Here is a 27672-nt window from a genome sequence, read left to right as displayed (position 1 = left end):
AAAGCCCCTGGCACCCCTACAGAGTTGCCCTTTCACAGGCAGCAAAACCACACATGCTGATGTCTGTATAAAGAAATTAAGATACAAATATTAGAATCCATAAAACAAACCTTAGAAGTACAGCAAAGAACCCAGAGCCTTTGTATCTGCTGCACCCGACTGCCCTGTTTCAGATGCGGGTTCAGAAGTGCTTGTACGACTCCATCCCTCACCTCATCTATGTCATTACTGGAATGCCAGCTCGCTTGCGGTGATCTCCCCTGAACACTCACCTGAACACGGCGACCCACCCCCTCAACCACCACTGCCCAGACATTTCTCATTACCTCTGTCCAATGTGCTACACATCTCATCTGTTGGCTGTACCCCTCACTAGAGCATAAGCCCCAGGGAGGGGGTTTTTTACCTGTTTTGTTTCCCGCTGTATTCCCAGCACCCAGAATGGCTTCTGGTACATGGCAGAAACTCAAAATATTTTAATATTTCTCTCAGGGTCAGGCAAGTAATCAGTGACCCCCCTGCCTCCACACATACCTCCGCCTAGAGAAGAGTTAGACATGAGAATTCACCATGTCCCTTTCCTGCTCAAACTCCACTTCATCCTTCTTTCTTATCAGTGGAACCCCAACTGTGTTTGAGGGCAGCAGCACGTATGCATATAAAATGCAGAATCACTCATTTCCCAGTTTCTCTGGCTGAGGATGTCCAAATGGCATAGCTCTGGCCAATGAGTTAAAAAAGGTAATTGCTGCGGAGTCTTCCTGAAAAGCTCTTCACAAGGCTGGTAGTGACAACAGGCACCCCCAGCTTGCTGTTGCCCTTCTTCCTGCCTGGCACGTGAAGGTGACACCAGAGGCAACATGGTCATCTTGGGCCATGAAGTGACTCCAGGAGTGCACGAGGAGTGGACGAGCCCCGTCTCTGAGCCAGTGGGCTACCCCGGGACATCCGGTTGTATGAGGAAAACTAAACCCCTCATTTTATGAGCCACTGTTGGTTAGCTGGGTTTTCTGTCACTTGGAACTGAATGCAATCCTCTTCAGACTTCTGAGATTAAAATTGTGCTTCCCACTTTCCCTTCCTTCAAATCGAGGCCTTGTAATCCACTTGTGGGAAAAGGAAATGGGCTTGGCAGCCAACCACATGGAAGATAGTGGCTGGCTTAGCAGCCCTGTCAGTCACGGCAGGACAAATAGTATGGAGTACAAGAAAATGAAAAGCTTTTTTTCCTGTGCGGGCCTGGAAATGTTGGGTTCTCTCGAGTTTCTCTAATTGGGGGTGGGGGGGGGGGGGAGTTGAGGAAGTCTCAGAGAAAGTGGAAAGAGGGAATGGGATATTTCCTAAATGTGGAGGAAATGAGAGAAGTCCCTTGGTTTATAGGCGAGGAATAAAATGAAAGATACAGTAAGAGTTCCCTGATACAATTGGCATCGTCTCAGAGAGATTTTCAAAAAATGTAGACTCTGAGTCTCTAGCTTCATACTAAACAAAACAGAAACTCCCAACACCAGTCCCTTAAATATCTCAAGTTTGAGAAAGCTCCAGTTCTACTGACTTACACCCTGGCTGACAATCCCTGCTTCAGTGGTCTCACATTACAAAATCCGATGCACATTTAATTATGCCCCCCCCCAACTCATATGTTGAAGGTCTGACTCCTAATATCACTATATTTGGAGACAGAACCGACAAGGAAGGAAATAAGCAAAAGTTAGGTCATAAGGGCAGCATCCTAATCCGATAGGACAGGCATGTTTTCTGGGTGTGTGTGGGTACGTATGGGCACATGTGCCGCGTGTGAAGATACGGCAAGGAGGCAGCTGTCCTCAGACTAAGAAGAGGACTCTTATCAGAACCCACCTTTCTGGCACCTTGATCTTGGACTTTTAGGCTCCAAAACTGAGAAAATCAGCAGCTGCTGTTTCAGCCCCTGTAGCTGGCTCCTGTAGAGCCTCTACCTGAAGGGGGTGACCACTATGCTAACCTCACTTCCCACTGCTCCCCATGTTCTGTCAAGAGTCCTTCCTCGTCTCCTGAAATACTCTACTCACTCTCACCCTTGAACTTGTCTCCCTCCATCTGGAAACCAAATTGCTAAATATTTACCTGAGGATCTAATTTAGCAGCAGGTACTCAGAGGGAATTTAAGGCTGTATCAACCAGTGTGTTTACCCTTCAAACTATCTGGAAGCACCTGAGATAAAATAAATACAAGAGCTGGATTTTCCCCCAGGCTTAACGCTTTCAATGACTTCCCACTGATCTCAGGAGGAAGTCTAAAATCTTAAATACAGCCTGCAAGGCCCTGCAGGATCTTGCCCCTTTCTCTTTTTTTATTAATTTTTTAATTAACATATGCTGTATTATTTGTTCTCTTGCTCCCTTGCTACAGTCCAGCCATACTAATCTTTCTGCTTCCAGAACACACCCGATTCTTTCCCTCCTGAAGTCCTTCTACACATGCTGGTACCGCCACCACCACCACTCAGAAACATGTTCTCCTCCTTGTCTGTTTCCTACAGAATCTGCAGGGGAAAGTGCAAATGTCATTTCCTCAGCATTGCCCTTTCTGACCCTCATTAAATAATCACATAGCCCCATGACCTGTTCCTTCATAGCACTAATAACAAACATAGTAATGTAAACATTTATGGGTTTGTTCAACAAGGTAAGGACTATGTTTATCTTACTTATTGCCGTACGCCCAGCACTCAGCACATGATGGGCGCTCACTCTACAATTACTGAAAGAGTAAAACCTAACAATAGCAGAAATCACGTTAATTACCAGCTAGGCAGCACAGCCATTACATGCTGGGCTCAGGAGAGGGGCCAAGCTCCATATAGGACAGGCTAACTACACAAAGCACACACCTAAGCAGAGCCTGGAAGGAAAAGCATCTGTTTCTCCTATTAGGCGTCTTCAGACCTCACTCTTCATTCAGGGCCCAGCTGGATAAATATGTTTTGCAAAGAGAGCGTACTAGTTACTCCATGCCATTTCTGATCTCTTCCTTCCTTAGAATCTCCATAGAAGACAATGGAAATACAGCACACATTGCTGAATCATGTTGGGAAATGGTCTGGAACTGTTTTTCTCATCACTACATGTATGAATACCCTTAGCAGTCTGAAGCTTGAAAGCAGCAATAATGTTCGTCATTTATTCATTCAGCGGGTATAGAAAGTATTTAGCACCTACAGGGCCAGTCCTTGGGAATTCGAAGCTGGAGAAAGCCAACTCCCTGCACTTAAGCAGCTTGGTTTATTGGGCAAACCAGTTAGGTGGTGGCAATATGATGTGACAAGTGCCACAGTAAAGCTCTGGACCTTCACAGAAGTGGGATATCATCCACACTGAGAACATGTAGGGGAGACTTCCCGGAGATGTCCGAGCTGAATTAAAGGCTCAGAGTTAACAGCCCAAAAAGAGGACATTTAGGCAAAAGCACCAGCCGCTGCATGGTCAGGAAGGCGGGCAGGGAAGCTGTAAGAAGTTCTGCTGAACTGGTTAGGTTACGTCCATGATGGCGAGCCCTGAGGCTGGAAGAATTAGCAGGGTCCAGAACATCAAGGTCTTTCACTAGTTTCTGTTAAGTTTGTATTTTCTCCTATAGGCAATGGAAAGGCATAGAAAGATTTTAATCAGAGAAAATCCATCGTGTGGCTTAGCTCACCAACAGGAAGATGAAAGAGGGTGAGGCTGGTTCAGTTAGCTTGTGGAAGTTAATAAAATTAGAAATGAAGAAGGCAAGGCTCCAGGGGAGTAGAGAGGGGCATTAGCAGAGATATTCAGGGATTGAATGAAAAAGAGTTGGTGATTTGCCAATACAGGCATCCTTTCCCTCCCTATGTCCCCTCCTTTCCCAAGGTCCTATGCTCAGTCCTATTTCCAGGTTCATTTTCTGAGTTTTAAAGTTCAAATGTAACCTCTGGTTGCACCCAGGCTTATTTTATCCTTTCCAATCCAATCTCCCTTTCTTGTAATTTCTTATCATTCTACTTTTTGGTTACAGATATACGTCTTGAGAGTTAATAGAAAGCCTTTTCAAGGAGAATCAAACTTGAACAGCTGGTATTTCAAAAACAAAACAAAACAAGCCACATTCTTCCCCTAGAAACCTCTTCCAGTTCCTAAGGGGTGGTGCCCTTCGATCTCCACAGAATCTGGCGTGACCGCATCTCAGGGACCAGAGGTCTTAAGGGTATTTCAGCAGATAAAATTCTCACACGTGGGGAATTGGCTCACATGGAAATTTTAGAACCACGACGCTTCAGTTAAAGAAGGTGTACTTTAAAATAAACACACGATAATCTTAACAGAACTACAACACTAGGATGGCTGCTATGTCACACAACTCCTTGAAAGCAAAATGTGAACGCTTTAGGACAGCAAAGGAAACCATGAGCAAAACGGAAAGGCAACCTACTAAATGGGAGAAGATATTTGCAAATCATATATCCCGTAAGAGGTTAATATCCAACCTATGTCAGGAACTTACACAATATTAAGCAAATAACCCAATTAAAAAATAGGCTGAATAGGCATTTTACCTAAAGAAGACACACAGAGGGCCAACAGTTATACAAAGAGATGCTTCACTAAATCATCAGAGAAATGCAAATTAAAACTGCAGCGCTATCACTTCATACCTGTCAGACTAAGTATTATCAGAAAGACAAGACATAACATGTGTTGGCAGGGATGTGGAAAAAGGGGAACCCCCATAACATTGTTAATGGGAATGGAAATTGGTGAAAATTCCTCCAAAAAATTAAAATTAGATCGTTCAATCCAGCAATTCCACTTCTGGGTATTTCCAAAGAAAACAACCCATAATTCAAAAAGATGTATGCACTCCTATGGTCACTGCTGCATTATTTACGAAAGTCAAGATATGGAAGCAACCCCAGTGTCCATTGAAAGATAAATAAAGATGTGGTAAACATATATATACAGGGAAATATTACTCAGCCATAAAAAAGAATGTAATCTCTCCTTTTGCAACATGAATGAACCTACTGGGTATTATGTTAAGTGAAATAAGCCAGAAAGACAAGTAACGTATGATTTATATGTGGAATCTAAAAAAGCAAAAGAACAAACAAAACAGAAACAGATTCACAGATCCAGGAAACAAACTGTTATCATAGCAAAGAGGATTTAGGAGGTAGGCCAAATTGGTGAAGAGGATTAAGAGGTAAAAACTCACAGAGTCAATTATCATATGGTTTCACTTATTTGTGGAGCATAACAAATAGCATGGAGGACAAGGGGTGTTAGAGAGGAGAAGGGAGGTGAACCATGAGAGACTATGGACTCTGAAAAACAATCTGAGGGGTTTGAAGTGGCGGGGGTGTGGGAGGTTGGGGTACCAGGTGGTGGGTATTATAGAGGGCACGGATTGCATGGAGCACTGGGTGTGGTGAAAAAATAATGAATACTGTTTTTCTGAAAATAAATAAATCAATTTAATAAAAAAAAAGAGGTAAAAACTCTAGTTATAAAGTAAGTCATGGGATGTAATAGAGAAAATAGTCAATAATACCGTAATAACTTCATATGACAGATGGCAACTATATTTATCATGGGGCTTATAATGTGCAAAAATATTGAATCACTATCACATACACCTGAAACTAACAGGATATTGTATGACAATTATACATTTAAAAAATTATACTCATTAAAAAAAAAGGCTCTAAAATGTTACAATCTGAAGCTACAGACAAGGAAACCATTTTGACTCAGTTAAGAAACTTGCGAGAGTCTGACTTTTACAAGGAACTAGAATCTAGCAGGGCAAAGCCAGAGGAGTGAGGGAAGCAGAAACAGACGCTCTGCTGCTGTTTTAAGAACTGAAGGTCTGGAATGGCTGCGTGACTGTCTCTCCCTGGGGCACAACTGCAAACTGTCTGCCATACTTTGAACCTGTTGCTGTCACTTTTGGAGGCTGATGAAGACATCCTAGAACATCTGGTAAAAACTGGACCATTGGAACAATGGAGAATCTGGTAGATTAAATTCTTTAACTCAGGCAAGGATCTTGAGCATTGTCTCACACCCTTCACATGGTAAGAAATCAAGATCTGGACTGAGGCCTCCCTCCCAATGTCCCATCCAACCTGCCGGAGACAGGTTCCTGTAAGGGCCACTGCAGACACTTGCAGATAACCTCCCGAAAGCTCAATCATGGGACTGGGGTAGAATCCTGAAGGCTAGCATGAAGCCAAGGGATTCAAGATAGGATCAGGCCTACCCAGGTAAGTCTGAGGTGGGTCATCTTTTCAACAGAGGCTACCCTGTTTTAGGCCTGGGATGTGCGGAGGGAAGTCTTATCTGTACTATCAGGGCTTTGAGATTGCTCAAATGCTATTTCCCTCTGATAACATAACCACCATGCACACCCTCCCAGCTATTACAAGCTGTTCTGCTGGACCTCAGTAACTGCAAATTCATTTGCTGGAACTAGACTACTAGTTGGTAGAAACCCTAAAACTAACTTGCTCTGGGGCCTGTTACAGTTCTAGCAAATTTCTCCACATCCTCAGCAAATTAGCACCATTTAATTGTCCTTGATTTATTAGTTTTGAGCTGCAGAGAAATCCTCTCCCTATTAGCTCCCATCTCCCCGACATTTGGTTTATATTCTATCACTGTCCTTATTACAAGGATTTTTGTTGGATCTGTCTCCCCTATTAGATACTGAGGATTCCTTTAGGGGAGGTACTGGTCACATTAGTCTCTATACCCACAGAGCTGATGATTGTGATGCTTGGTATGTGATAGGCCATTAAATATTTGTTGAATAAGATTCTAATATTGTCTCTTATCTGTTAAGTTTTTTGGGAAATACCATTTAAGACCTATAAATAGGAGATCATTAAGGCTAAAACATATGTAGGTTCTCTTTTGCTTACTTTTAAAAATAAACATGGAAATACGAATATAATTTTTAAAAAAATCACTGTTTTAGTTGGTAAATGAAGAATACAAGAATAGCTACATTTGAAAGACAAAAAACACTAGGACCCCAGGAACATAATTGGCAAAAGACATGAACAGACAATTAACTGAAATGAAAAATACATAACATGAAGAAACTTTCCAACAATACTAGACATTATTTACCAATTAAATTAGCAGTTTTAACCAAATGGTAATTCAGAAAGTGACAGTGTGAAACACTCTGGTATTGGGGGGGGGGCAGTTATAAACACAGCTATATAAGAAACCTTAAAAAGTTATACTCAAGGTATAAACAAGGTATAGTTTTATATGTAAAACTATGGATGTTTAGATATACATACATATATATTTTCTTTAGGCTTTCCTATATACTTCTCAAAATATATATTCTCAGGAATCAAAATGTTGATTAGAATTTATGTGGTATGATTCAGAAGCTGACACTACCACTTACCAGCTATGTAACATTCAGCACATTATTTTCTGGCTCAGTTTCCTCATCAGTAAAATGATTATTAAAAAACAAAAACAAACAAAAAAAACCCACAAAAGCCAGTACCTACCTTACAAGGTAGGTATAAAGATTATATGAGAATATATATGAGTTTAGAACTGCACCTAGTACATTGAGTGCTCAATAAATATTAAATCCTAGTATTTCGCATATCAGAGATCAGGAATAGCCTAATGATTAATAAAAGAATAATTTAAAAGATTATGGTAAATCCATATAATGGCATATTATAGTTACTAAAATGCTCATGAAGTTTTTAATGATGTTGGAGAAATGCTTATATTAAGTGAAAAACATGATGTAAAACTAAATACATATATGGTATGTTTTCAATTATGTAAATATATATCAATATAGAGAAAATAATCTGACAGAAAATGAACCAAAACATTAAAAATAGTTATTTGGGGTAGTAGAATTTAACCTGCTTGCTGTTCTTTTTCTTCTTTATACTTTTCTATCATGAGTCATTTTATATAATAAGGAGGGTATTACTTTTAAAATCAGAAAACACCAGTCTTATAAGATTAGTAAGGTAACGAATGGATAATTTTAAAACTTCTATTAATGCCCAACTCTACACATGGAAATGAAGCAACACAAATTATTGTGGCTTTCTACAGCTTAATTATTCTCTGTTGAATTTACAAATATAGAACACTGTACTAACGCCAAGTAAGTACTACCAACATAAAGCAGTAAAAACCCCTTAGTGGAATTTGTTTATACACAAGAACATGAAATTTCATACAAACCATGCATTCCCTTAGACTGCCCACACTATACTTAGGCCAGCTTCTTCCACCCCAGCCCCCATGTGCCGGCGTCCAATGGTTCTGATCCAGAATTCCCTTCTAACACTCAACAGGCAGTGGGCCTTGCTGGGAGCCCCTTGGAGCCCTTCTTTCCTCCTCCCACCCAACTCCCTGCCCCATCGGTCTTTTACCTTTTCTATCTAACAAACTATAAAGTTCTCATACCTTGTGCAATTTTCAGAGGAAAGAACTACTGTCTGGTTGTAAGAAGGAGAAAGAAGATAAAAATATTTCTTAACTTGGAAGAAACGTTCCAGAATGCTTTTCAATGCTTTACGCACATTACCCCCACTTCCCAACAGCTTTAGGACCATTGTTCCTCAACTCTTGAGCTTTCAGGAGATCTTACCTTCTGATTAGACCAAAACACTGTGTTTATTTCAGTTAATCAATTTTTTTGCCTTTACAGCACTGTCTCTTAAATATATAAATATCTCTGTGTGTGTGTATATAACATATATATTGAATGTATCATATATTGAATATATATATCATTTAACACCTTAAGTTTTTAACACCTTAAGTTTCTTTAAAGAGAATAAACTACCACAACTTTTGGACACTTCAGGAAACCCTTCGTATTCTTGATAAAAGTATTTCTAGGAGCACATCTCACATAAACTTCTGATCAGTTGGCATTTTCCACTAAGCAGGACTGGGTTGGACACTACGTGTTTTAGCCATACTGCTGAAAAGCCATTCTAGCTAATATGTATCCACTGTTCATCCCAATGTCCATCCATACTGCATTAACCAATCATTTATGCCTGAATTTTTAGAAGTAGTTTAGGCGAAAACTCCCAGACGTTATTGGTAATTTTTTTTTTTGCCGCTCTATGTGATGATCTTCACAGTAAAAGTTACCCTTAAATAACCTAGAGATTTAACGAACCCCAAACTTTATAAATTAATACAACACAATCTAAATGCACCATAAATTTATATTTGTTAATCTTGATATTAGAACATTTAAACATTTCAAACTACATAAAAGTATGACAAACAATATAAAATGGAAAGAAGTTTGTTGACAACTTCCAAAACATCACTATTTCTTATAGTGCAATTAAGCAACACAACAGCTCACTTAGCTCTCCAGAAACAGTATAGTGTTTTTAGTGGAGTGTTATCAACAAAAATCAACACAGTCCCACACAATAATGTCTCCAATTTATTATCTTTTCCACAGTACAAATTCTTCACAAACCAAACTTCTTTGCGGTTATTCAAAGTCTGTAAACAAGTGCCTGAATTCCCACGTCCCCAACCTCAGTTTAAGCTTGTGAATGTCAGTCCTTCAATCAAATTTTAACTCTTCCACGTGTGTAAGGAAATCAAGAGCCTTCTCTCCTTAAATTATTTATATTTTATCATACAGCCTGCAATGCAGTAAATCACAGTGAAAGCCCTGGGAAAAACAAAACAACATGATCTTTACAGCAGGACTTGAAACTTTATAATATTAAATGCATTTATAGAAGCTTCCCATAATAAAAGCGTGGGTTTTCATTTCCAGAAATCAAGTCAATTAGAAACCCTAGGTTCTACTTAAAAATCCATTTTGATCTAAAAGTGAAAACAGTCCCCTATCCATAGTCATTTTATAAACTCTATACAGTTTCACTTGCAGAGATTTTTTTTTTTTCCAGTCTGGAAAACGGTAGTGCAATTAGTTTTACTTTAAGTCATTTAGTCCAGGATGTAAATAGCTCTGTGGAAAGATAAGAAGATGGTGTGGTAAACAAGAAATTTTTGCAAGCCCATGCTGGCTTACTAGTCCATTAAAGCTTGTAAGTCCATAGTGGCTTTCAACAAAATGTTGTATATACATCACTAATAACAAAGCAGAAATAAATAGGCAGAAATGACTGTAAACTGTCTCATCTCTTAATGATTTTTCAGTATAACTGGCTTGACAAATTGATTATATAGTCATTTAAATAGGCAGACAGTAGACAGTTGCCCCTGGGACAGTCCACTATGACATCCAGTCTGGAAAGCCCCAATGGCGTTACATTCCTAAAATTAAAAAAAAAAAATAAGGGGGGGAGTGGAGGACGGGAGATAAAGAGTTTAAAGATGCCACTTCAATAAATTCCATCAAGTAGCCAGTTCACTTAGATTTCTTCTTAAAAAGGCTTTTAATTTTTGATGGCTTTTTGCTTTTCTCTCCATTATGACAAAGATCGTGCGGGATGCTGCTTATCCTGGCAACATGTGGGGCTTCCTGAACTGGCTTACTGTCATTGCCAGCAGAGGAACAGGACGTGTGGCGAGGTTTAGGCACCGGGATGCCACTAGAAAGCTGGTTCATGCTACAGGACTTCTCCAAGATGCCATTGTACACTTTGCTGGCAGGACTGAAGATCATACTCTTCGTTTCTGTCAGGCCTACACAATCTGGAGAACCCCGAGAGATATCTGCAGTTATGGGTGAATCTCCTCGGGATGAATCCTCTAGAGAGAGTTCATCTCTTGATATCTTTCGAGGAGACAATGTTTGGTATATCTCAAGGCTTGAAGGAGGAGACTGTTTCCTTCCAATGGAAGAATTTAAGGAGTCACATTCTGAGGCCGTGTCTGGCACTTCCCTGGATGAGACAGAGACAAAGGTAACATTTTAAATCAGTATTTTCTAACACTACCAGCAGACATGCTAACTAATTCTAACTAAAACAACTTCTATTTTTAATCCATCAAAATGTAAAAAGGGAAAAATACTAAAAGTCCATACATATGCTGACAAAATTAGATTACTATTTTAAATAATAAACTTAGCAAAACTCAATGTTTAATATGTAACATACACTATCACAATGAAATCTTTCAATTTAAGAAACATAACTCATGCTACATCTTTCTTCAATTGTCGGAGAAATGAAAATGTTTAAAGTTCACAGTTTTTTTTTTTTTTAATCTCAGCTACTTTAGTGTTTTGTTTCAACACCGAGTATTTTTCTTTCTAAATCATATAGCTGACATTACACATTTTAAAAGATGAACTTTAGTCATGGTCTCTCCTTTTCCTACTTAGTTATTGAACTGATGAAATTTAGCTTCCTGAGGAAGGAAAAAAGGAATATAGTTAAGCTAAAATGTAAGATCTCCCAAGTTTAGAAACAGGAGAAGGAAGCTGACGTACAACGGGGGGCAGGGGAGTGGGAGTGAAGGGAGGCAAAAGTCAGTGATGTTACCTGATTTTTTAAGAAGTAGACAGTCAATATATGCTCACAAGTTTATTTCCTTTTGATTCCCCCCTTCTCCACGTAAAGAGAGAAGAAAAATAAGAAGGATAATAAAGTTCACAACCTCAAGGCCAAAAAACAGTAGATGCTATTAGCCATTCCTGCAAAATATCCCTCAAATCCAACATTTGTCACTCCCCCACTGCTACCATCCCTATTCCTGAACTACTGTGAAGTCACCTCAGTGATTGCAAGGGCTTCCTAACTGATCTCCCTGCTTCCCTTCTTGTTTCTCCTTCTTAGCTACTGCTCTACACAGATGCAAAGGGGTTTTTAAAAACCGAGTGCATCATTCATTTACTTGCTCAAACCTTTCCAATGCTTCCTCCCCTAGTCAGGCTAAAAATCCAAAGACTGTGCCCAAGTCCACAGTGCCCAGTACAATCAGGACCACGGCTATGGCTCCAGCTGCAGGCCCCAGCACTCTGTCTTATTACACTATGCCTCCCTCTTTGTTCTCCCCAAGATGCCAATCCCATGACTCCCTCGGGGCCACGCACTTGCTGTTCCCTCTGCCTATTTTCCTTCCCTCCATCTCTACAGGGCTTAATGCCCCAGGTCATTCAGGTCACTGCTCAACTGCTCTCTCTCCAGAGATAAATCCCTTGGCACTCTGTCAAAACAGTATTCTCTTTTTATCGGACTTTAGTTAGCATCCCAGAACATCCCACGACTTCAAAAGGTATTTTATATTAACTTGTTATAGTTACTTTCTCCAGAAGAAAGAAAATGAGGACAGGAAATCTTACTAACTTCTGTATTCTCTGCACTGGAATGGTGAGAGGCAGGTTCACAGTGGGTATTTAATGAATATGTGATGAACGAATGAATGAATGAAACAGATGAAAGCAAAGAAAAAGAGAAAAGACCTTGGATAATAGAGATCATGTCTTACTTATTTTTGTATGTACCACATGGGATTCAAATACTGTTCACTCTATGAAAGAAATTATTAAGAAATAAAAAGTAGAGTTAAGATAAAAAGTAACTGGCAGAAGAAACACGGTAGGAGAAGGAAGAGAGCTGAAGACCGAAGAGAAAGGCAAGGACACATATGATCATAATCCACCAGCCAGAACGAGGCCAGAACCTTGTCTCACTTGTTATTAGCAAGTGCACAGCATACAGCAAGGACCTAAGTTCATATTTATAGAATAAATGAACTGAATGATCTCTCACCTCAGATGACCTGTGATTACTATCATTACTCACGCAGTGATATTACTTCTGATTTGCATTTCATGTTAATACCCCATTTTAGATCTGTATCTTACTCAAAGTATTTAATCACTTCTCTGTACTTCACTCACACATGTATGGGCAGATTGTTTCTATTACACTTCAAGCTCTCAGAAGGTACCAAATCCCATGGGCAAATAAAGACTTAAATGATGATTTCATGTAATACAGTTACATGTGCTGCATCATTTTTAAATGCTTTTACAATATGATAATGGAGATGCTAACAGAGGACAAGAGGAAGTTCAGGTAAGAAGAAATGACTCAGCAGTTGGTTACTGGTAAGGACTTTTCTGTTAGCTTCTTTTGGAGTTGGGCATCCATTAACTGTATAGCATAGATCACTGTTCCTGAAGCTGTCCAGGTCCCAGAGCCAGAAGATGATTTAAGTTACAATTTTATAAATTTACTTTCTACTCTGCTATGTGGTTTGGCTGCTTTGTGTGTGAAGTTCTAAGCTAGGTTAAAAATGTTTCAAAAACAGTCTCTAAAATCTAAATAGTATGTGAAAAGAATACTGATCTAAGGTCGGACTCCTAGATTCCCGTACTGGTCCTGCCATTAATCAGCCGCACAACCTTGGGCAAATCACTTAAATTAACCAGGTCTCAATTTTCTTGTCAGAGTATTTGATTAATCTCTAAAATTATTCCTCATTCTAACATCCTTATTCCAAAACAAATAATAATCTGAAGTGTTGCTACTTCCACAGAACTAGTGACATTTGGGGTGTAAGGTACAGTATAATCTCTGACTCTTAAAGTGTCCCATTTTTTCTAGAGCATATATTCTTTGGAATATTGGACCTGATGTGTACTATTTATGTTATTTTTCTATTTCTTTTTTTCTCACTGTGAGGTATAGGTGAATTCATGTCAGTTTAATGCCTATATAACAAGACTCAAGTCAAGGTAAGATTTAAATGAGGGTATATGCACATAATGCATAGAACATAAAAGATCAGTAAATAGTAAATGTTATTACTATTACTAATGGTAAATGTCATTACCATTACTATTACTACTACTATTACTATATTACTATTTTGTAAGGATTCTAGTGGTTCATCATGTAAACATGTAAGAGACTAAATGAGGAAAAGTCTTCTGCAGCTAAATTCTCTATTTATGGGCTAGCTGTCAATTTCCAACACTATTAGTTGAAATGAAAACTAAACATTTCCACAAATGCAGAGATTCTACTGGATAGCAGCACTCTAGAGTCTTCCTATTAATTTCCATAAGCCACACAAAATTGGTTCTGTCCCTAATGCCATCCTGTGGGTGATGATAGTTATACTGCAAAGGTTATACAAAAAGCTAATCAGAAAGTGCTACCCAAGCAAAGCTGCACCAAATTCTACAACTGTAACAAGGACACAAACCTTGGACCTTCTCCTCGGGAATATTCTCTCATAAAATCTACTTTCACTAATAGATAAAAACAAACATGTATGAAAATTATTATTTGATGATGATGTCAAAAAAAGAATCACATGATAAAGAGAAGCCACAAAGGATCACTGAGAGCATCGAGCCCCCTCCCTTTAATTTTGTTTCTCACGTAGGGACAGGAAGACTTCAGAGCTGCATAGCGACAATGTGTGAGCAAAGTCAGAAACTGGCATCAGTTTTCCTGTCACTTAATATCCCACCACTCCTAAAGAGAGATGTGGTTTGGAAGGAGACATCCTTAGTTGCAACGGGTCTCATGGAGCATGATGGTCCTCAAGCTGGACTAGAACACACTGCTGCTATACCCATTCTATACAAATTCTTACATTTTCTTTTATCTTTGGCCATTTGATATTTCCTGTTTGCTAGTAAGTACTAGCACATAACAGAAAAAAATCACTGAGTGGCAATAAATATTTTAAAAATTCAGTCATATTTAATGTTTCTTTGTGTATATTTAACTTTATGCCTTTGTGTTTTATAATAAAACTATTTGTAAGACAATTCTGTGTTCTGAGACTTGAGTCCATTGTGTGCAGTGGTCTCTAAGCAGTTGCACGTCAAGATATCTACACTGTCTATGGTGGGCAGAATGCTAAGATGGTCCCTAAATCTCTAGTCTTCATGTAAACACATATATTCTTCCAGTTATTCCATCAAACACTAACAGAGGTGCTGCAGAAGGGATTCTGCAGATGTAATTGGAGCCCCAAACTAGTCTATCTTAATATACAGAAATTATTATCCAAGTGAGTCTTTTAAATTGGGTCCAGAGATTAGAGACAGGGCAAGTCAGAGATACCAAGGAAAGAGGGGACTTGACAGAAGGGATAGTTTCTGTTGTGCGCTTTGAAGATGGAGCGGCCCCCACCCCCACTAACAGAAAGCATGGGAACAGGACCTCAGGGCTATAATCACAAGAACTGAATTCTGTCACAACCAAATGAGCTCTGAAGTGGCCCTCCAGTCTCCAGAGAAGAATAAGGCCTGGCAAACACCTTGATGTTAGCCTTGTGAGACCCTGTGCAGAAAACCCAGCCACACCAAGCTTGGACTTTGACATGCAGAACTAAGAGCTAATAAAGGGATGTTGCTTGAAGCCACTAAGTTTATGGTAATTCATGAGGCAGCAACAGAAACCGAATCCAAAGTGTCGCTCCTCCCCACCCCAGGCCCACCTCCCATCCACCCCGCCCAACATATACTGCAGTTGGTTCACTGCCAATACCATTGCTTTTCAGCAGAGAAGTAAATGGCCTCCTCCTCCTCCTCATTTCGATAAAGGACGGGACAACTTGACACTGACAGGATATCAGGGTCAGGGGAAGGCAAGGAGTGCTGCGGGTGCTGGGGGTGGTGGGGGTGCCGGGTGTGGGCCTGGTGCGGCGTGTGAGGAGGGAGCTGGGCACGAGGACACTGCGGCGAGGCTGGCACAATGCTGCGACGGGAACGGCACAGGCTGCTGCTTCGGGCGAGCGACCCCGCGGGCTTGGCCATGGTCCCTGAAAACAAGCAGAAACACACAAACGGGCTCATGAGACCAGTGTCGCTTCGAGGCACAGCACAGACACACATGTCGGGGTCCTGACTCCACTGACAGGTCACATCACCATGGAGCCAGCACTCACTGGAGTAACTGCACTATGGTCACCACCTCTACCACCTGGACTGCTTCCCAGGAAGGTGAAGAAATACAAAAACAATAGAATAAAAATGAAAACAGGTCTAGAAAATAAACAGAAGAAAACATAAACCCATGAGGCTCTAACATTACATATGACATTACTAACTACACAGGCTTGAAAATTTGCTCATGATGATAAATCCTTACATTTAAAAATCAATACAGCATGTGTACTTTGTAGCAAAACTTTGTGTGAATTTTACCATTAAAAGAAGAAAACTATCAGTTAAAAAATATAGGTTGAGATTATCTCTTGAGATAGCGTGACTTGTCTGAACTTGAAGTTTTATTGTTTTCATGTTTCAAGTTTCAATTTAAATTCTAGTTAGTTGGGGTGCCTGGATGGCTCAGTGGGTTAAAGCCTTTGCCTTCGGTTCAGGTCATGATCCCAGGGTCCTGGGATTGGGTCCTGCATCGGGCTCTCTGCTCAGCAGGGAGCCTGCTTCCTCCTCTCTCTCTCTCTCTGCCTGCCTCTCTGCCTGCTTGTGATCTTTGTCTGTCAAATAAATAAATAAAATCTTTGAATAGATAAATAAATAAATTCTAGTTAGTTAACATATAGTGTGATATGGTTTCATATTATAACAGAATTTAGTGATTCATCACTTATATACAATACCCAGTACTCATCACAAGGGCACTCCCTAATTCCCGTCACCCATTTAGCCCATTCCTTACCCATCTCCCTCCATCAGTCCCCAGTTTGTTCTCTATCATTAAAGGTCTTTTATGGTTTGCCTGCTCTAAGAAATTTTAAATCAAGTCATTGAAATACTGTCTCCTAGCCAGTAAGGCAAAGATCTGACCAAAACTTGTTTCCTGAACACTGATTACTATAGAGCTAACTAGAAATCTTAAGATAATCTTGTTTCTGCTACCAGTCTCAGTCTAGACCCATGCAGGTAGAAAACTTCGGCTGCAGCACCAGAACATCACACTGGTGGCCTTCTCACACTCCAACATTCTATAAACCCTCATACCTACATCTTTTTATAAAAATGTGTTCCTTTTGAAACTCACACTATTAAGCTGTGTGAATCTACCACCTCTACTCCAGTCATCACTTCCCAGTCATTCCCTTACCAATCAAGCCAACCTATCATTAAACTTGAGCAATCTCATTTAAAAATAAGACCTTCCGACACCTTAACTCATCGTGGTTCCCCCCATCTCAAAACATCTATGCCGTCACTCACTCTCCAAGTCTGTCTTGCTGTCTTGAGATCACTGCTCCATTTTTGATATTATAAGTCAAGACAGACAATTGAGATTCTGACCACGTTTCTACCTTTCTAGTTCACACATTCTGCTCCTTCCACTTTTTCCTATTCTCGACCCCAAGTTCAAGCACCTTACTCTACTGATTAGGGCTTCTGTTAGCTTTATATTCAACTTCTTTCCCAATAGTATTTAAAAATCAATGCTGAACAACAAACCTAAAAAACAAACCGATAAACAACAGCAGCAAAAAAAAACCCTCCTCTGTCTTCACTCTGTTTTTCAATTGACATAACCTCTCTCCCCTTTTATGAAGAATTTTATCTGTTACTTTCTCCACTACTTCACCTTAACTCACTCATCAAAGAAAGTAGGAAGTGCTCACATATAGTTTGCTGCAACTGTTCTCAACAAAGTCATAATCTACTTCCTTGTTGCTAAATTCAACAGATAGCTCAACCCTTCCCTGACATTTGACCAGCACCTGACACTGACTATTATTTTGTCCTTCCCTTGACTTCTCAAAGCACATTCACACACTGTGCTGCTTTTATATAACAGAATAAAGAAAAATAATATAAGTTATCTCCTCAAATTAAGCAGGAAAAAATTTGGTAAAATTTAACAGCCAATGATTTAAAAGAAGAATCATTCTTAGCAAAATAGGAATAAAATTTCCTTAACTTAAAAGCAATCTACCAAAAACACAGAGCAAACAATAATTTAATAAATAAATAAAAATCACATTTCATGATAAAATACTGGGAGTATTCTCCTTGAAATCAGAAATGGCAATCATTATTGCCTACAATCACGGCTTTTATTCAACATTTTTTTAAAAAAGATTTTTATTTATTTATTGACAGACAGAGATCACAAGTAGGCAGAGAGGCAGGCAGAGAGAGAGAGAGAGAGAAGCAGGCTCCCCGCTGAGCAGAGTGCCTGATGAGGGGCTCGATCCCAGAACCCTGGGATCATGACCTGGGCTGAAGGCAGAGGCTTAACCCACTGAGCCACCCAGGTGCCCCTACTCAACATTTTATTGAAGGTCTTAGGGAGAGAAAAGGGAGGGAAGAAGGCATTAGGACTGAAAAGAGAAAAAAAAACAACTTATTATTATTGCATAAACAAAAAAATCCAAAAGACTCCTGAGAGAATTTAGTATTTCTGTATGTAACATCAGCTTAGCAAAGTCAATAGCAGTTCCCTTTACATCGGCAACAAGCAAAAAATTTTTTTAAAGAGAGGTAACGTGTAACTACAAACAACAATAACAAAACAAAACAAAAAACACTATGGGGTATCCAAAAATTAATCTTTTTTAAAAAGATGTGCAAGAAGAGTACAGAGAAAAATTTAAATTTTAAAGATGTAAAAGCAGATCCCAATAAATGAAACTTATAAATAATAACTGTCCCCAAATCAATAAATTCAAAGAAATTCCAATAAAATCTCAACGGATCTTCGTAAGTGAATCCTAAAAATCATATTGGCCTAAACAGCAATTGTAAATTTGAATAATAAAGTAAAATGCAGACCTATCAACCCTCAACACTTACTATAAACTATAAAATAGCAACTAAAGCAGAATGGAACCAGTGGAACAGAACTGAGAGCCTGGAGGCACACGTGCACCAATGGAGAGAAGTGGGATTACAAACCGGTAGGGACAGACCAGGAATGAGGCTGGGACAACTGTTTGTCCATACATCAGAGATGTATTTAGATTCCTCTCTCACAATACAAACAAAAATAACTTCCAGGTAGATTAAAAGACTAAAGGATTAAAGCAAATCTGAAACTTTTAAGAGAGCAAATCTGTTATCTTCTGAAAAAGATGTAAAAAGCACAAATCAGTTTCATAAATTTGTCACTGGAAAAGTATTTTAAAAACCCCTACGGTTATAAAAGAAATAAATAATACAGCTGAGTAACAAAGAAAAGCCAAAGCCTAAAAGCTATCTGCAACCATCAAAGAGCTGGAAAATATTAAGACAAATTCTCCTGGATCAATAAGGAATCTTGGGAGAGATTCCACAGTAGGAACAAACAACTTAGAAAGGAAGAAATCTGAATACAAACACCATTAAATGAACTGGAAATTAATCTCAGTAGTCATCAAGGAAATAAAAATTTTAATCACTCTATGGTATACCACAGCCATTCAAGTTACAAAACAAATAAATCAGATCATTCTAAGTATTGATGAGGATATGGGCAGACAAGCACTATTATAAAGGTGGGTGTAAAAATGAACAATTATTTTGAGAGCAACCTTGCAATGACTAGGAACAGCAGCCCTCCCAAGGACTAAAAGTGATCCATTTTCTAGGTGTCTACTCAGAGAAACTCTCAAAATTATGCACAAAAAGATAAAGGTAAGGTAAGGATGCTCACTGCAGTATTGTCTGTAAAGGCAAAAAAGTACAAAGAGCCTACCTCAGTAGAAAAATGGGTTAATAAACTGTGGTTTGTGATTATAATGAATAAATAGATACACTGTCGTTAACTCATAATAAACAGTTACAGTGATTCTTAATAAAGCTGTATATGAACATGGAAAATTTACAACATACATGTGAGCAAAAAGAACTGCAAAACATTACCTAGAGTTTGATAATTTATGTAAATTTTTAAACAACTGTATCTATTATTTATAGGTACATCTGCAAGTAATAAAAGTACAACAGGCCTTAGAATGGTATACAACTTCAGAAGAGTGGGAAGGGGAGGCCATGTGTTTTAGCTATATGGATAGCAGTTTATTTCAGAAAAAGGGATGAATAGAGCAAAAATGTTAAAATCGCTTATCTTTAGTAGATGGGCATTTAATTTTCAGTACTTTTAAGTACATCTGAATGACTTTATAATAAGAAATTTTAAGTAAATTGGTACCACATTTCCCACTATGAATATTTAGCAGATACTATAAAAGTAAGAGGAAAAAACTATGATCTCTTTTCCTACCCATAAAGAGCTAAATTTGATAATATTTTCCCTGTCTTTTTTCTTCACACATAATTAAACATAGACAATATTATTTTGTGTATAGTTTCACCATCTTTTACTTTGTTCTTAATATACCACTGGTATGTTTCCTTGCCACTATTTCACACTTAGACAATTTATACATACCCACGGTACAAATTTAAAACTTCTCAGAGGGTACAAAATAAAGAGGCCTTCATCCTACTCTAAGCTCTAGTCTGACTGCCAGGAGTTTCCCATTTATCAGCTCTAGAAATTATGCTTTCATAACTAGGCAGAGTGGAGTATCACTGCTGTGCCACTGGGTGGAGGCAGAGCTCTCAAAGTGTAATCTTAGGCAAGAGTTTTTTTCACAGATAATAAATTTGGTCACAGAACTTCTAAATCATCAAACTAAAAATCAACTCATACTTTTTTCATATTTTAAATTTCTCTGTATATCACAATCACTGAAAACCTAAGACAACTATTCACATATGGATGTTTTGATCCATCGAAAAGAACTTTTAAAAAAGGAAAGAAAAAAAAACTAGTTAACTTAGGGAAAACATCTTCATGTATACTGATACTGAATAATTATGGATTCTAAGGAGAAGCTGTTATTTTTAAAAGCTATAGTTTTCAAACAAAATCATACACTTATGAATCAGTGTAGCATTTGGCAAGCTTAAGGGCATATAATTCAAATAAAGACAAGACAATATTCAAAGAGCAGAGCTGGTCCAGATACAGGTATACATTTGCACTGGAACTACTTCACAGCACAGGACAAGTGAGATGAGCAAGGTCACATATTCCAGGGTTTACGGCATTTATTATCTGTCCTGTCTTCTCTATTGTGTTAAGAGTTTAGTGCCTCCCCAGTTGACTTGCATTACCTCTCTATCATTAAACCAGAGAGAGCCACAGAAATGAACACAAATGCATAGTCATTCACTATTTATTTGTAAATTTAGGCCTTTATTTCCTAAAATTGTTCTAAAAATTAGAACCCTTTGTAAATCATAACATCAGGAAAAATGTAACAATTGGATAAAAAAATTCAAACTGAAAAATGTTTATATATCATGATTGATTTGTCTTAAAACGAGAATTTCTATTTAAGTTTTCAACCAATTAGTGATTAAAGTCTGCTTTCTATTCTTTGGAATCTTGTTTTATCTATAGTTCCCAAAAGGTCACAAAGACTGGGAAAGTTATTCAGGCAGGCAATAACAAGGATGAAAAGTTTTTCAAATGATTTCTAATATAAGAACATACCATTTTAAATTCAACTCTCTAAAACTTTGCAAAAATTCCATATATTAATAAATTCTAAAAATGATTAAAATCTAAAATATCTGAATTTAACCTTCCTACTAAAACATATTCCTAGAAGTGTAAAAATTCAAAGAATATTTATGTTTAATTTTTACATATTTTATATTTATGCTTTACATGTATTTATTTTTACATACTGTTTTTACATATTTTACATTTCTGTTTATGTTTTATGTTTATAGCATAAACAAGACAACATACAAAAACTGTACATTTTAAAACCACCTTTGAGAGGAATTCCATTTTCAAGCAACAACAAAAAAAATGTTCTTCTAAACGTAAGCACAGTTTAAGTCTGCTTAAAAGTAAACTGAGCCAATTTTCCCAGCACCATTTATTGAAGAGGCTGTCTTTTTTCCATTGGACATTCTTTCCTGCTTTGTCGAAGATTAGTTGACTGTAGAGTTGAGGGTCTATTTCTGGGCTCTCTATTCTGTTCCATTGATCTATGTGTCTGTTTTTGTGCCAGTACCATGCTGTCTTGATGATGACAGCAACATCTTCCTAGGAACAACGCCAAAGGCAAGGGAAGCAAGGGCAAAAATGAACTATTGGGATTTAATCAAGATCAAAAGCTTTTGCACAGCAAAGGAAACAGTTAACAAAATCAAAAGACAACTGACAGAATGGGAGAAGATATTTGCAAACGACATATCAGATAAAGGACTAGTGTCCAGAATCTATAAAGAACTTAGCAAACTCAACACCCAAAGAACAAACAATCCAATCAAAAAATGGGCAGAGGACATGAACAGACATTTCTGCAAAGAAGACATCCAGATGGCCAACAGACACATGAAAAAGTGCTCCATATCACTCGGCATCACGGAAATACAAATCAAAACCACAATGAGATATCACCTCACACCAGTCAGAATGACTAAAATAAGTCAGGAAATGACAGATGCCGGGGAGGATGCGGAGAAAGGGGAACCCTCCTACACTGTTGGTGGGAATGCAAGCTGGTGCAGCCACTCTGGAAAACAGCATGGAGGTTCCTCAAAATGTTGAAAATAGAACTGCCCTATGACCCAGCAATTGCACTACTGGGTATTTACCCTAAAGATACAAACGTAGTGATCCAAAGGGGCACGTGCACCCGAATGTTTATAGCAGCAATGTCCACAATAGCCAAACTATGGAAAGACAGATGAATGGATAAAGAAGATGTGGTATATATACACAATGGAATACTATGCAGCCATCAAAAGAAATGAAATCTTGCCATTTGCGACAACATGGATGGAACTAGAGCGTTATCATGCTTAGCGAAATAAGTCAATCAGAGAAAGACAACTATCATATGATCTCCCTGATATGAGGAAGTGGTGATGCAACATGGGGGCTTAAGTGGGTAGGAGAAGAATAAATGAAACAAGATGGGATTGGGAGGGAGACAAACCATAAGTGACTCTTAATCTCACAAAACAAACTGAGGGTTGCTGAGGGGAGGGGGTTTGGGAGAAGGGGGTGGGATTATGGACATTGGGGAGGGTATGTGCTTTGGTGAGTGCTGTGAAGTGTGTAAACCTGGTGATTCACAGACCTGTACCCCTGGGGATAAAAATATATGTTTATAAAAAATAAAAAATTAAAAAAAAAAAAAAGTAAACTGAGCCAGTGCAACAAGAGTAAAAAATATAGCAGGATAAACTCTTTAAATAAAAGGATAGAGAACTGGAAAAGCAAAACAAAAAAACCCATGCCCACTGGGAATGGTAATGCAATTTCAAATAAATCACAGACCGGCCCAAAGTCACACAGTTGGTTAGTCAGTGGTACCAAGATCTTCCCCTAATTTTTACTTTCTACTATAGATTAAGCTGTCATTTGAAAGAATATTTACCCTCAAAGCTCAGCACTTCGTTCATACAATATTTAGCATGTATGATGCACTACTCTATGTATATATGTATATAGATACACACCTGATTATTCTCACATAGTAAAGAGAAATTATTAACCACAAAAGGAAAAAAAAGAAAATGATGAATGAACAAATTTTTCATCATAGGTTTCAAAGTCAATGATTCAGAAAACGCATGGTAGAAAGTTACCTGAAAAACCGTACAAACTCTCTTTTTTGAACTCATCACTTACCAGGAAACTGTGACACTATTGGGGGTGTATCTTCATCTAAATCATCAACTCCTCCAGCAATTGGATAGGGTGGAATGGAGACTCTGGGCATCACCACCCAGCTGTGATCAGAATACAGGGAAGAGGTCAAGCTGGGGAGTCCCGAGTTATGGGCTATCTGAAAGCCACAGATCTTCTCAATCTGCTGCCAGCGAAAAAGTCGTTCCCGTAAACAAGTTGTCAACTCAGAGAGCGCTTTCCTGAAAAAGCCAATGTAGTAATTACTTGTTGCATCAAAGAATCTTTAATATGGCACTAAACAGGGCAACTACATGAACAGACAGTGACAATTACCCATTCTTAAAATTAGTATAGGTTATGTAATTACACATGCTTAAATGACAAGTTAACTTATGTAAACTGTTTATAAATTACACATTTCAACATAATACCGGTAAACTGATAGCTAAAATAACATTCTTACTTTGCTTCCAGAATTTTGTGATCTACCTCATCTAGGGAGGAGCTATGTGCAACATGCAGAGTCCCAAAGACTGTGCTCCTTTTCTTTTTAATTTTCTCTGCCTAGAAACCCAAGGAGAGAAAAAAATAAGGGTAGGTTTGGAAAAAACACACACATATTAATGAAGTTTGTTTTGAAAATATTAATAATCATAAAATCAGTGGAGAATTATATTAGCCAAAATAAAGCCCTAATTTCCAAAAAAGAAAACAGATGAGGGAGAAAGCATGCTTTCTTAAGCGAATAAATACAATTCAAAACTTTGTTCTGGAGAACTTTTCTCTTATTCTGATGGTTCAGAAAATCCTAATCTTCTATCAAAACTAACAAAATAACATTAATCATATCCTACTGCAATGAGGTGTTAGTGAGTGAACTGAGCTTTTTTTTTTTTTTTGCTAGAAATCAGATTAAAACTTAATGTCATTTCACACAATTTAATAAGAGTCAGACATTAATTTCTAGTAACTACTAACCTGAATCAGATATGATGCAGCAACCTAGAGAAGAAAAGCTCTGTATAAAACATTTATGATAATGATAATAGGGATGATTTTTAAACGACACTAAGGTCATTCTAAAAGTTATATACTGCTCTAAATAAGGTAATTTTACTCTACGGCCTATGACTACAAGAGTCAATTTATGCAGTAAGTTCCAATTCACAAAAAGAAGCTACAACAATAAAATTTTATTCAGATCTTTGTATCCCAATTGGTTAATCTCTTTAGAAATTTATTAAATTATGAAATATAATAGAGTACCTCATCCTTAGCAATAGCTAATTGCATCTCAGCATTTTGTCTTTTAATATTGTAGTACTGAACTTCTACTTCATGTGTTAACTGAAGCCATTTCTGAAGTGCATCTGGAACAGACCAGCTGCTTCGGAGTTCAAATTCTTTTTCAGCCTTTTTTAGAGCCATTCGAACCTGGAAAGGAGGGAGAAGGAAAAGAGGAGGGGGAAGAGGAAATGGAAGGGATGAGGAGAGAAAGAGGAAGAGAAGGTTGGAGGGAAGATGGAGATGGAGAGAGAAAGAGAAAGAAATTTATTTTTTTAAGAAAATATTTAAATTAAGATACATCTTAAGAAATTAAGATTTTACCAAAATTAAAAGAAAATGCAATTTTAATTATGCTCTTTGTAAACATCTTTTTAAAATCACAAAGTATAAAAATATATTCCTAACATAAAAACTAGAGCTGAAGTTTTTAAGTGCATCTTAACCCACTAACCAAAGTTGTAAAGCCAAAGGGTAGAAAGGGCTTACATATATCTTAAGTTGCATTATTTCGTTTTTATATTTTATAATAGCCAGACTCAAGGGACAGAAGAAAATTTCAGACACATACCAAACTAAAATGGATTACATTCTTCTTATAGTGTATTTTTGTTTAGGGTATAGAATATAAGAAGTATCCAAAATACAGTGGATACCTGCCCTACTACCCCTTCTACTGTTCCCAGGAGACACTACCGAAAGCCATACATTCACTATTCACTATACATTCACTTCTTAAAGTAATGATACCGGGTTTTTTTTACAGTTTTCATAACATCTGCTTTATGGTTAGTTATTTCTCACTGTTATCATAAGCACATCTGTCTGTTACAGTCTGTTTAACCGACTTCTACTTCATTCGCTGCTTCTAACATACGAGAAGGTAGATAAATCAGCATTTGCAGACCATGTGTAAATTTCAAGAAAACAGATTCTGAGTGAGACTCTACTTGATTTTTCCATGAGAAACTATGCACAGGTTTCACTGTCAGGATGTCGAAGTCTTCCTTCGAGCTGCCCTTTAGGGGAGCCGGACAATAAACAGTTACAAAACTAAAATGCCGACTGCATTAGTTGGAATAAAATGCTAAGGGAAAAACTCTTAAAGAAAGCCTAAGAAAAGAACTAAGAAAAAAGAGACAATCCATTCTAAGGAAGATTCACTTAAAAACTAGCAAGAGCTCAAGCTAAAGATGTGTAAGGATGCGTGGTGGAATATAAGGAATCACAAACACACTCAAGACCTTCAGACAAAGTCACAAATGCACCGCGGAGCATCCTGCTTCTGGAGCACCATAGCTGTAAATTACTTCCCCCAAAGCTAAGTAAGTAACTAAAAACTCCACTCTTAAACTCATGTGCAGAAGAATGTCTGATCTGAGCAAGCTCAATTTATTTAAATAAACTTTATTGTGTGCCAGAATAAACTAATAAGAGTACTGTACACAAATTTCTTCTGATAAAGTAATAGAACAGCTGTCAGATACTGCAGAAAGAAAATTATGTTTGAGAAGTATCTTTTAAAACTTCAAAATCAGAAGAAAAAAAATCACAATGGGACACTAAGTACAGACATTACAAGTAAGGGTAAGATAGAACATACTCCACTTACTCACTAAAAACAAATCCTAAGCAACATGTGCCTGACACATTAAACTGTGCAAAGCACTTGGGACAATACTGTGTTTAATAAAATAGCTGGCTAAGCTGTGTGGCGTCCCTGCTGATCTTTCAGGAAGAGAGGATCTGAGGTCAGGTCCTGTGACATGGAGCTCCACACAACACTATAAAGTATAGGTCAGCAGGCTCTCTTACTCGTAAGATCTTAAAGCTAAAATTTCCATACAATTTCCATTGCCAAGGAGCTAAACAGAGAATCTATTTCAAATTTCACTCAAGTTTTTCTCTTTATTCATAAAGATTTTCCTTATTATGTCTATACATTTATTTCCCCTAAAATTTAGAACTCAATGAACACATTTAACACAGAATTAGTATAGAGCTAGCTGAGGCTTGGGAAATTGGTTTATTTCACAGCTGAAGCTGAACAAAGTTTTCACTGTCAAATAATGATTTAAAATTTTGGAAATCTTGACCTTCCAACAAGAGCAACTATTTTAACTATATTCACTGTTATTATTCATAAGTTTATCATTTGACCTAAATTCTAATCCTTCAGTTTGAATTACACTGCTATTTACAGAGGAATGGATGCGGAAAAAAACAAGTTATTATAAGCTTTTGCAAACAAATTATTAAATTGTTTACAAATATAATTATTTACACAATGTTTGTGTCTCAGGAATAAAACAGCAATAAGTAAAAACATGGTATCACACAAAGAAACACCCTAAATATCTGGAAACACGGCTCTAGACCCAACTTTATGATTATTACCCTTGTGACCGTCACAAGTTCTTCACTTTCTAATCTGAGGTTTGTCTCATGTAGAATAGGCAAATACTATGACTTGTCCTGACTTTGGTCTTCTTGAAACTTTAAGAACAAAATAATTTACATGAAAAAGTATTTAAACCATACAAAATATGAAGTGGTACAACTCTTCACCCGAAAGTTTTTGTTTTAGGGAAAAATAGTGCCACTATACAATACATGTACCAGAAACTCTTGACTTGTAGTTCTGAGAAGTTGACTACCTCCCAGATAAGCTATAGTAATACTTCAAACTATGTGGAATTGTAGACTATATAACATAAATAAATTATTCCCAGTGAAATTTACTTTTAGAAACAAAACTTTTAATAGCAGTATGGGAAAACGTGGACTTTGGAATAAAACACACAAAAATCTTGGCTTTGCCACCTAAGAGCTATGTGAATTC

General features: G+C 37.8%; 1 protein-coding gene across 2 annotated transcripts in view; it reads right to left on the bottom strand.

The window, feature by feature from the left end:
- Nucleotides 1–9449: 9449 nt before the first annotated feature.
- Nucleotides 9450–27672, bottom strand: part of STIM2 (stromal interaction molecule 2) — a 145636-nt gene continuing 127413 nt past the window's right edge. The window contains exons 8-13 of one of the 2 annotated variants that reach the window (XM_032334040.1): nucleotides 24813–24980; nucleotides 24525–24548; nucleotides 24010–24110; nucleotides 23547–23785; nucleotides 15465–15738; nucleotides 9450–10889 (exon numbers count right to left, since the gene is read on the bottom strand). In XM_032334040.1, coding sequence (XP_032189931.1) covers nucleotides 10412–10889; nucleotides 15465–15738; nucleotides 23547–23785; nucleotides 24010–24110; nucleotides 24525–24548; nucleotides 24813–24980 — 1284 coding nt within the window. In that variant the 3' untranslated portion in view covers nucleotides 9450–10411. The remainder of the gene's footprint in view (nucleotides 10890–15464; nucleotides 15739–23546; nucleotides 23786–24009; nucleotides 24111–24524; nucleotides 24549–24812; nucleotides 24981–27672) is intronic. The other variant, XM_032334041.1, reaches the window with a different exon arrangement.

This window comes from Mustela erminea, chromosome 2 (genome assembly GCF_009829155.1).
Source record: "Mustela erminea isolate mMusErm1 chromosome 2, mMusErm1.Pri, whole genome shotgun sequence".
Taxonomy (NCBI): domain Eukaryota; kingdom Metazoa; phylum Chordata; class Mammalia; order Carnivora; family Mustelidae; genus Mustela; species Mustela erminea.
The sequence above is the reverse complement of the archived record's forward strand: the minus strand, read 5'-3'. Positions and strand labels throughout refer to the sequence as shown.